The 11,827-nt window shown below is 38.3% G+C and overlaps 1 protein-coding gene across 2 annotated transcripts; it reads right to left on the reverse strand.

Annotated features, from left to right (window-relative positions):
* Window positions 1-1,791: 1,791 nt before the first annotated feature.
* LOC306855226 (mediator of RNA polymerase II transcription subunit 16-like) lies at window positions 1,792-11,429 on the reverse strand. 2 transcript variants are annotated; one of them, XM_079393756.1, is made up of 14 exons: window positions 11,019-11,429; window positions 10,732-10,839; window positions 9,840-10,009; window positions 9,327-9,758; window positions 8,515-8,620; window positions 8,032-8,187; window positions 7,731-7,948; window positions 7,453-7,659; window positions 7,148-7,358; window positions 5,600-5,733; window positions 5,318-5,510; window positions 4,988-5,201; window positions 2,967-3,050; window positions 1,792-2,167 (listed from the first exon to the last, which is right to left on the reverse strand). In XM_079393756.1, the coding sequence occupies exons 1-14, from the start codon at window positions 11,158-11,160 to the stop codon at window positions 1,972-1,974; spliced, it is 2,571 nt and encodes an 856-aa protein (XP_079249882.1). In that variant the 5' UTR covers window positions 11,161-11,429; the 3' UTR covers window positions 1,792-1,971. The 2 variants fall into 2 exon arrangements, with proteins under 2 accessions (XP_079249882.1, XP_079249881.1); XM_079393755.1 differs by having other exon boundaries at window positions 10,977-11,427.
* Window positions 11,430-11,827: the final 398 nt, after the last annotated feature.

Raw genomic sequence — 11,827 nt, forward strand, 5'->3', positions numbered from 1 at the left:
GCTTGACTGCTGGAGCCGACCACAATTCACCCTAAACTCAGTGAGCTCCTGTTCCAGCTGCTCTTCTGCAGTCAGACATGCAGTATTTGAGGGTCTTCAGTAGGAGACGACCGCACTATCAGAGATAAAAGTGATTTGTCAATGCTGTATGAAGCTGCGTCCATTGATCTTAGTGTTAAATCGTTCCATCCTCAGCAGTCATCAGCATTCCTGAGCATCTTCTGAGTGCGATCTGCACTGATCTCCTCCAGCAGTGGTAACATGGTACTGCACAGGTAACTGTTCAGATGTGAACCGGGTTAACTTATGTCCAGTGGCAGGATGAAAACATCACAATGTTAGGACCACCGAATAACCAAGTCATTTCGATTGCATGTGTTTTCTTCCTTTTTATTGTGAAGATGGAATAAATGAAACAAATCTGGTCTAAAATGTTATCCAATGTAAATCGAAAAAACAGTTAATTTTTATAATGCATCAGTTCATCAGGTGACAGAATAAAACCTATGTGATACATTTAATATGTTAATATAATAAAGCCATTATATTAAAACCGACCAACCCTCAATATAAAAAGGCAGATTGTCTTGGTACTTATAATTTTTATATTTCATAAATAACATTTACAAAATGGTCTTCAGTAGCGCTTAACAATAATGTTACACATTTATGAATACATTTACTGTAAGTATATAGAAGATACATTCAAAAGTTTGGGTCAGTAAGACCCAAAAATAAAATATGTTTTAGATATTTTTTTGTTTCTTGCCTCTTTCTCACTATAAGGCTGCATTTATTTTATCAAAAATACAATAAAAACTGTAAAATTGTGAAATATCATTACAATTTTAAATCACTGTTTTCTGTTGGAATGCATTTTAAAATGTAATTTATTCTTGTGATCAAAGCTGATTTTCAGCATCATTACTCCAGTCTTCAGTGTCACATGATCCTTCAGAAATCATTCTAATATGCTGATTTGCTGCTCAAGAAGCATTCATATTATTTTCATTGTTAAGAACAGCCGTGCTGCTTATAAGTTCTGTGGAAACAGTGACAGTTTTTTTCTGGGTGTCTTTGATTAATTGAAAACTCAAACAGCATTTATTTGAAATAAATATTTTGTAACATAAATATCCTTAGTGTCACACATTGCTGAATAAAATTAATCTCAATACAGAAATAATTACTGACTCCAAACCTAATATGATGAATGAAAAATCCATTATCATGATATTAATTTATATATTTTTTAATGATATTGTTATATTAAAAAGCTATCTGTTTATTGTTTAAAATGAGCTTTGGGGCATTCTGGTTGTAACCACTGATTTTGAAATGAATTTTCTTTCTTTGCTTTCAAATGGCCTGCGTATGGGGATCAACTATGGCTGCACTGAAAGGAAAAAATGTGAACCTCCAGCAGGCTGCTGCCACTGAAGGCCTGGAGAGATGCCCAATGGCCCGCTGGCCGTGTCTCTGCTGAGCACCCCGTGCCGTGATGACCTCTTGAATCAGAGCCAAGGCACAACACACTTTTCCCCTTGATTTCCCATCGATTCCTGTGGACACATGCTCATACTGCCCCTGCAGTTAAATAGTGCTGTCAACAGGTAAGTGATCACTCGAATGGTCTGTTGCGGACAGAATCAGTAGGGCATGTTTTGTATAAGATATGTTTTGTATTTTGTTATATGTCCATCAATCTTATTTGTGAATAAGATTGATGGACATATAACATGGCTGTGTTTGTACCTATGGTTATTAGATAATTTTATTCTGATCCATTTAGGATGAAGACAATTTATTTTATTACAAAAATGTTTATTATGTACTACAACATTACAAAACAAAATGCATGGTTCCATATTTACAACAGTAAAGAAAACAAGACATTATTCACTCTCTCGCAAACACTGTGGCTGAGAGAAAACCAGGACATGAAAATAAAGGTTACTTTGTTGTATAGACCTATACGATGTTCACAATGAGAGATCTGTGCGTCTTGAACATTTCCCCAGTATTCAGGCGGTCTGGTACTTCGGTCAGTGTTGAGGGGATTCTTCTCCAGAGACCTCCACACAGACAGTTCTTGATCCAGCGCTGCTCCCACTGTCTCATAGCATTGGTTTTATTTGGGGATCTCAGCATGGTGACACAGCCACACCTAAACAGACCACAGAGACAGGAGCTCATTGAGGAATATCAATATAGAGTCTAGGGACAGCTGGCAGCATCATATGTGAAGATGAAAGATTTGCAGGCTCAACCGACCCACAAAAGAACGTAACACAATGGAGTCTGATTAAAAGTCTTATTTTTGTATGAAAAGTAATTACATTTCAACTGTTTTAAAACAAATCTTTCATCAGAACTTTTTCTATCTGATCAGTACATTTTCAAAAAAATAAATTAATGCTTTTATTCAGCAGCGATGCATTAAATGGATCAAAAGTGTCAGTAAAGACATTTATAAGTCAAAGTCAATTTCAAATAAATGCCGTTCTTTTGAACTTTCCATTCTTCAAAGAATCCCAAAAAAACATATCACAGTTTCCACAAAACTCATAAGCAACACAACTGTTTTCAACATTGATAATAATAATAAAAAATGTTTCTGCATTGATTGGCTACAGGAGGCCTTTATTGACCCCCCCAGAGCTGTGTGAGGCACGTTTTATTATGGATGCGCGTGCTTTATTTTATGTCTTGTGGACTGTTCAACAGAAACATCCGCCGACTGCAATGATAACACTTGGAAGAACCAAGACAATTTTTAATATAACTCCGATTGGATTCGTCTGAAAGAAGAAAGACATATACTCCTTGGATGCCTTTGTGGGTGAGTAAAACACAGGCTAATTTGAATTTTTGGGTGAACTAACCCTTTAAAACACATTTTAGTGGCATTATGAACTAGTTTGTTGTCAAAATTTCATTGAAGGAAATTTCATTCTAAGCAATACCTGGTGCAGGCTTTGCTGTCCTCTGTTGGAGAGATGCCCAAATGTAAACATCGCAGGTGGTCCATCCTCTGAGATGCTGGACTTCTGAAACAACACCACCAAAGAGGAAATGCATTAACCACCGGCAACAATTAAACCTATCATCAGACAATTTTGTGTCAAATTACAAATACTTAACTTCCATTTCACTGAAATTAGTGCTGTCAAAAGTTAGGTCATACCATTTACTGTTAGTACTGAGTACCAGGTCGATCCAGTACCAGCTGTGTGTTGTGTGTGTGAGTGCTCTTTATCAAGAGAGTCAATGTGTTTTAGTGGTGTTAACATTGCAGCCAATCACAAAGTCTGAAAAGTGCATGAAACAAATGGTATGATGCGCAAAACGTGGATGGAATCACAGAACCCATTAAAATGGAATTTGCTGTATAATGTGGAATGTCATGGAATTTTATCTTTTTAATGCAACATTTACTTACTTGAACACTATTTGAAAGCTATTTATTAACAATTATTAATAGCATTAAAGGGGTCATCGGATGCAAAATTGACTTTACAAGTTGTTTGAACATAAATGTGTGTTGGAAGTGTGTGTACATATGCATCCTATAATGATTTTTAGGAAAGCTGTCATTAAGAGCACACCACAATATGAAAACCTTAGCAATAAATAAATAAATAAAAATTGTTTAACCAGAACACACTGGGATCTGCATTTGCAATAATCAGTCCCTATAACATTCAACATTATTGAACCACTTTTTATGCAGTACGAGTTAAGGGGGAAAAATTAAAGTGCTTTCAGGATTCTTTAGTTAAATTTATGTGTAAAATGTATTTTATAAAAAAGACCATATATATTTTTAGACTCTGCTTTAAAAGGTTCACAGTTTAAGTTTACAAATGTAATATACAATATCATAACATTTTGATCTGAACAAAAAATAACATCTGCTTAGTATCAATGAAAAATAAAGTGCTTGCAGGATTCCTATAGAAAACAAAACAATTGTAAAACAATCAAATAAATACAGATACACGAGAGAAAGCTGCAGCCGCGCAGCGACACTACCGCCCGCCGCGCCCCGCGTGAAGGCCCAAATGACGCCACACTTCAGCGTTGTACACCGAAACGAGAGCTGGAACAATTCTTTCATCCTCCATTACTGGCAGTGAACTATATTAACGCTAACATTAGTGGCGTGCCCTAATGCTAGTATTTCTTGTCACTGTTTCAAAACTAAACACATACTGCATGAATCCTATATGTTTTTTTTTTTAAATATCGATATTCTGTTTTTGAGAATCGATACAGTATCGCCAAACAAAATATCGCGATACTCACGTGTAACGATATTTTCTTACACCCTTAATAGATATATATACCTAGATGCCTCATTATGGACTGTTTCTATGGGCCGCAATACGTAAGCCATCCGCCATTTTTGGAATGGTCTGCGAATCTTTGAGCGCATTGACTGTGTGCGTCTACAACAGCAAGTTATACGCTTGTATATCTTTGAATATTCATTGATTATTATGGTGAATGCGAGATTGCTGACGCGTCAACGTATCTGGAGCAGTCGAATAGGGAATCTACACAAATCTAGTCTGTTCGTCACTCCACGGAAGAGAGGGCGGAGTCAGCAGAGCTCACTAGCATTTAAAGCAACATGGACTAGAACAGCGTGCTGAAAACAGAGCTGAGTTTTACAGGGTAAAGAAGGTGTTTTTTACACTACCACTGAGAAATTTTAACCAAAGTATGTTATAAACTTTTCATTAAGACCATAAAGAATCATATCAACTTGTGTAAATTGGGCATCCGATGACCCCTTTAACAATTAACTTATTTCATTTATTTAATACTTTAATTTTCAAAAAGTTAAATAAAGATGATACTAAAACTGGTACAGAGAACTGTAAAATTGTACTGGTATTGGTACCGACTATTGAAATTTTGATACTGTGACAACACCAATTAAAAGATGTATTTTTGGGTGAACTAAGCCATAATGGCTCACCTGAACACCTCCACCTGTGCGTTGGGGTTGACTCCGGGCAGGGTGTACGGTTTGCCGAACTGAAGTCTGAGCGGATGTTTGCTCTGGATCTTAGTGATTACACCGTCGTTGATGGGCAGCCAGTCCATGCTGGGTACTAGGAGCTGACTGGGCAGCAGACAGCACTCATCAATCAACGTCTCATCGGGGTCCTGCGGGTGACTCTCATCTCGAGCTGCCAGTAAAAAAACCCCAGCAAAACAAGAGTTCTTTTGATCAAGATCTTTTTGTAGCCGATTTAACAGCTCAACTGACATGTTGGCTCAAAGCGTGATACAGGGTCCAACTCACAGCAGAGCCAGAGTTTGGTGAGCAGGCGGAAGAGCAGAAACATGCTGTCCTGGTTGTCAGATGTGGCTGTGTAGATGGGCAAACAGCCTGGTTTTAACAGGCCCCAAATACGAATCATCACCAGCATCTCTCTCAGCATGCCCAGAGACGCACCGTCCCGCAGGAACCCAAACCCTGGACGCACAATGGAGCCCTGCAAAGATATTCAGTCAAAAAGCAGCATGTTAAACTCAAAATTGGCAGCACCATGACAGCTGGTAAAGGTCGTCCAGTTGAGCTCACCTGGTTAGGCAGGTTGGCCAGCAAATAAAGAACAAAGTCTCCCACCCACTGAATGAGCTGCTGGAGGGATTGGAGGGGTGGTCCGTCCAGAACAAACTCCTCCGTCTTCAGGTTGATCATCACCTTATCAATATCTGAACAGAAATCGTCAATGAGGTGCATTCACATTCACAAGTTTTTGCAGGCAAAAAACAGCCTATTGTCAATAGCAGTGTTGGGGTAACACATTACAAGTAATGTGAGTTACATAATCAGATTACTTTTTCAAGTAGCTAGTAAAATAACATTACTTTTAAATTTACAATTAAATATCTAGTTACTTTTTCAAACAATTACTCTGTCTTCTCATTTATTGCATGTTCATTTATTGTTCATTTTCAGAAAAAAAAAAAAAAAAAGAAAAAATTCGCTTTGTAAACACTGGGTCGGTACTTAAACCTACGTCACACGTGACCTTTCAAATGTGATTATATAATGTTGTGGACGCGCATCGCAGAGCTAGTGCAAGACAAGCATTCGTGGTTAAAAAGTATATACTTTTTTTTTTTTTAATGATCAATCATTTCGCTAGATAAGACCCTTATTCCTCGCGTGGGATCATGTAGAGCCCTTTGAAGCTGCATTGAAACTGCAATTCAGACCTTCAACCCATTGGCTCCCATTGAAGTCCACTTTATGGAGAAATATCCTGGAATGTTTTCCTCAAAAATCTTAATTTTCTTTTCGACTGAAGAAAGAAAGGAACATCTTGGATGACATGGGGTGAGTAAATTATCATGAAATTTTTATTCTGGAAGTGAACTAATCATTTAAAAAAATAAATGAGCCACCCCAGCCTAGGTGACAAAAAGCAATGTAACGTAATGCATTATTTTCCATAAAAATGAACTAAGTAACGGACTTAGTTACTTTTTACAGATTAATGTAATAATGTAAGGCATTACTTTTAAAAGTAACTTTCCCAAACACGGTATAGCAAAATATGAAGCACTGCTGAAACAGAAGTCACTCAAGTCACAGTGTTTTGTTGGTCAGTGTGGCAAATCCAGGAGACCAACTTGAACATTGGCAAAATCTGCATGGGGAAATTGTTTGCCTTTGCAAGAAACTCCCATTAAATTGAATGAATTTGCCCATGAAATGTCACAGAGCAGTTGTGAAAATGACCTAACCTGTATAGTATCAAAGTAACACCAACAACAACAAAAGGGATAGGATGGGCAAAATGTCACGATAGGCCTGTCACAATTATGAATTTTATGTTGATAATGAATTGTCATACAATTACAATGCAAGTCTAATACATTACTTTTTATGATTTACTTTCATGCTCTGAAAACAAGGATTATTATAAGAATTTCCTTTCGTGTCTTTACCCATTTAAATTTCTCTTATTTGGATGGCAAAATATAACTGAAATATAAACTGCACAATTATTGTGATTATCTTAAATAATTGTGATAAGATTAAATAACTTCAATCTGACAATTAATTAATAAATCACAAAAGGCCTTCTCTGAAACATTTTTTTGGGTGGTGGGTTGTTACCGGTGTCAGTGTTTTTGGCACAAATCTCAGCGAGACGGTCTCCAGGACTCTTGTCGGGGGTGTTGAGCACATGAGGTCTCAGTAAAGACTTCAGCGTGGAGCTTATGGCGATGAGGAGCAGTTTAGCGTGGAAGTCACAGGCTCTTGCTGCAGTGGCAGTTGACAGTTTACACAGAGACGCCTTTACTGCCACTATACGAGTGGACAAAACCTTCATCGCAAGCCATGAAACAGAGAAAAACCACAACAAAGTAAAAAAGAAACCGATTTGAAGCCAAAGTGTCTGTAATAGTATACTGATCTACCTGCTGGAGTGCTTGGTTTTGTCTCATGTACTCCTCGTGAAGCTTTTCAAGAAGGTTATGCACCATGCTTGGCTGCGCGTGCAGCAGCACGTCCCACCAGTCGTATCCCGTCACCATGCAGTACTCCAGGAGGAACAGCAGGTGCCGCAGGAGTGTGTTCATATCCAACATTTGGCCCATGGATGGAGACACTCGGATCATGTGCAACTGAAATCAGAAGAGGTGAACTATAAGATCTGAGGGTGCTCCTGTCACCACAAGTTGTCAAGCTATCATACCTTGCAATGATTGTCCACTCCCACCAGAGCCAGAGATGTCCAGGAGAGCTGAAGGGCTTTAAAGTGCAGCATCGGGCCGCCGGTTCTCTGACGTTTAATGGCAGGTTCTTCTCCGACACGCTGGGAGGAACCAGAGGAACCGTAGAACACTCCCATGGTGTGCAGGGAAAGGCGATGGAGAATCTGGATGCTGCCATCATGGAAGGCCAGGGCAAGACCTGAGGACAACAAAATGATTATCAACCAAATCAGTCTTAAAACTACGTTCGTTGATATATGAGAAAAGATATCAAGGCTGTACCGAGGCCTGGGAAGAACTTGGTATCTGAGGCGACTTTGAGATCAGTGTTCGAAATGGAGATGGGAAGTTTAGGCAGAGCGACAGCAGATACACGGTCCAGATCATTGGTCGCTGACAGGATACGCCACTTCAGAATCATTGGCTGCTTTTCACCCACTGTGGATGGGCGAGAAAACAAACGACAAACATTTGACTTCAGATGACTTCAGCAACTTAAATTGCAATCCAGGGAAATAATACAGCATAAAGAAGCTTAATATGTACATTTAGGTAACATATATAAAATAAAATAATTATTAGAAAAAGCATTAACTACAATAATATTTAAGTAGTGTAAAAAAATTAAATAATATAAATGTTTATATAGCATGTGTTATATTGCTTTTACAAACACTGCATTATAGTAATTTTTACATTTTAAAATTAAAAAATGTATAATACAGCAACGTAACACTTTTCTGCATCTGGTTCAATGTAACTTACCCACAGGTGATCGATGCTGGAAAATATTATTAACAGGGAGACCCTCCTTCCGCAAGGACCAGCACTCTACAATGCTGCCCATCTGACTGGACGCACAGAGCAGCACCTTCAGAAACACAGCAATCACAAAAACATCATGCTCCGATAAAAGAACTGGAAAGCAGCTCGTAGCATGGAAACTGTGAAATTAACATCCAATTTCTGACCGACACTGATTATTCTATATATATATATATATATATATACTAGATTATGACATAACATTATATAAACTACTGTTCAAAAGTTTGGGGTCAGCAAGACTTTTTTTTAAGAAATTAATATTTTTATTCAGCAAGGATGCAATCAATTGATTAAAAGTGACAGTGAAAATTCTATTTCAAATAAATGCTGTTCTTCTGAACTTTCTGTTCATCAAAAAAACTTGGTTTGCACAAAAATTGTTTCATGAGCAGCAAATCAGCATATTAAATGATTTCTGAAGGATCATGTGACACTGAAGACTGGAGTAATGATGCTGAAAATTCAGCTTTTTGCATCACTGGAATAAATTACATTTTAAAATATATTAAAATATAAATAGGTTATTTTTTATCAAATAAATGCAGCCTTTTCTTACTGACCCCAAACTTATGAACAATATTACAGTATATTTAATATTTTACACAAATCTATACTATTTTGTCTAAAAATAATAATAAAAATTTTTTTCACTTTAAATATTTACATTTAAAACATTTAAAAATGAATACTACAAGTGATTTTATGCATCACAATATTATAATGTCTTTTTTGAATGTTCATTATCTCACCTGTTCTGAGTTTTCACGTGTGAGGAATTTAAGGTGAGTGACAGCGGGGTATTTGTCCCTCCGGACCGGGTCGGTGGTGCAGCGCATGAATAGCGAGGGCAAAAGCTCAGTGTCGATGCGGCACTTCTCATTCACCACGCTCACGCACACTTTATAGAACTGCACCGGAGAAGAGCTGCTGCCATCGGTGGCCGCCACCACTATATTCCCGCCGCCCGTGAAGGCGATGTCAGCCAGCGCCACGCGGCCCCTCAGCCTGCACAGGCTTTCGCTGGCCGTCAGCAGAGTCCCGTTCGGCTTTAACAGTGACACGGTCACCAGACCGCTCACCGTCACTGCTAACCAGCCCTCCATGGGCTTCCCACCAAACAACGTGAGAGAGGGAGAGAACTTCACCCGGGAAAACTTCTCTCCAAAGTTCGTAGAGCCAGACTGAGGAGAAACAAAGACATCAGGCTGTTAGTTAGTTACGTTTGTATGTTTATTTAGAAGGTGCTAAGGAGATTTCCTTGCCTTTTCAACATGCAGGGCGAGTTTAACTCCATTGTGTAACCATGAGAGGGCTACGATCGGGTCTCCGTCCACTGAGCTGCACTGTGTGCACTCCCAGCTGTTCACCAGGTGCTCTGTCATTCCCCAACACTTGATCTGACCATCTCCATCAGCAGACAACAGCCTCGAACCTGGCGTACCGCAACACACACAATGATAACACTGAGATCACTTCAGATCTATCTCAAGAAACCGTTCAAGAACATATCTGAGCCACATTTAACACCAAATCTTAAAGTAAAAAATAAAATCAAGATTTTTTTTGCATTGTCAGATCAGATCAGAAAGAGCTTTATTGCCAAGAATGTTTGCACATACAAGGAATTTGTTTTAGTGTCACAGCTTCCAGTACACAGAGAAAACGACAACAACACACAGATAATAAAAAATAAGATGTGAATACAATACACACACACACACACACACACACATATATATATATATAAATAGCAGTAATCCACAATAAAATAAAGTAATAATAATAAGTTGTATGTGCAGGTGTGCTACAGACAAAATAGAATGGAAACAGAATAAAAGATAAGAAATAAGATGTAGGGATGTACTAGGATGTAGGGTGATGAATAAATAAGGTTATTGCACAGTGGGAGAACATGTAACTATTATTACAATAATAACTATATCCATTTAGAATACCAAGAATTGAAGCGGGGAAAAATGTACAGATACATGACGGTACCAGGGATTTGTGATTTAAATGTGCTTATTTTGGAAACAATGTCGTAGGCATGTTTCTTTATGCAAAATACAATTCTCTATTTTCACTTTTGGAGTGAAATATGATTCCAGAAGTTTCACCCATTGCGTGTTTCATATATCAATCACGATGACTGACCTGATTGGTCCCATTCCAGGCAGGAAATGACCTCAGTGTGACCAGAGTTGATGGAGTTCACATCCCAGGGGTGATCAGTGTCAATGATGTGTATCATATGACTCAGATCTACAGCAGAAAGCCATCATTTCATGAATGAATTATCCCGTTATTACTGTTGTTGATACAGTATCTGATCATAAACAAACAGAAGCCAAGCTCTAATTCAAGAGTATGCTTTTCCTCATCATTCATTTATAACTCACCAACAGGTCTGGTAAAATTGGTAATAAAGGCATTGTCCAGACCTTTGTCATCCTCCTCATTCTTCAGGTCAGTGGTGAAGGCGATGAGGTTTCTACAGGACCAGGCGCACACCAGAGGGATTGACGGGCAGTGGGTGCTCTTGGGTCTCTTCTCCCACTCGCAAACATACGCGATCTCCATCATACAGTCAATTAAACTCGAGACCTTAAATGTGAAGACGATCACTGTACAAGTTAGTAAACGCAAACGCTTAGCATGCCTGATGAGCAAAATGATGGAAATAACAGTTATAAAACTACATGCGCCTGCTTTTAAAGTAGAAAAGAAAGAAATATGTTAAGGTAAAATTGCCCAGGCATTTAGACATTTATTTTATTTTTAATAATATTAGCAGCACATGAAGCGGCACATAATTGAGCGTCTGTTCGTCGCTTCTTTCCGCGTTTAGAGACTCGAATACGAGTTGCCGCCCCCTATTGGACTGGAGGAGGCGCGCGCGTGCGTGTGTGTGTGTGTGTGCATGTTTATGTGGTTAATGAGGACACAAATTTGTATAATGACATGGGTATGACAGAGGTATTACAATATGAAGGTGGTTTATGAGGACACTGCCTATGTCCCTGTAATTCAAAAGGCTTAAAAAACATACTAAATGGTGTTTTTTTTATCTAAAAATGCACAAAGTCTCCTGTGAGGGCTAAGTTTAGGTGTAGGGTTGGTGTAGGGCAATAGCACACACAGTTTGTTCAGTATAAAAACCATTACGCCTATGGAGAGTCCCCATAAACCACAAAAACCAACATGTGTGTGTGTGTGTCATATATACATATATATATATATATATATATAT

This window comes from Barbus barbus (genome assembly GCF_936440315.1).
Source record: "Barbus barbus genome assembly, chromosome: 35".
Taxonomy (NCBI): Eukaryota; Metazoa; Chordata; class Actinopteri; order Cypriniformes; family Cyprinidae; genus Barbus; species Barbus barbus.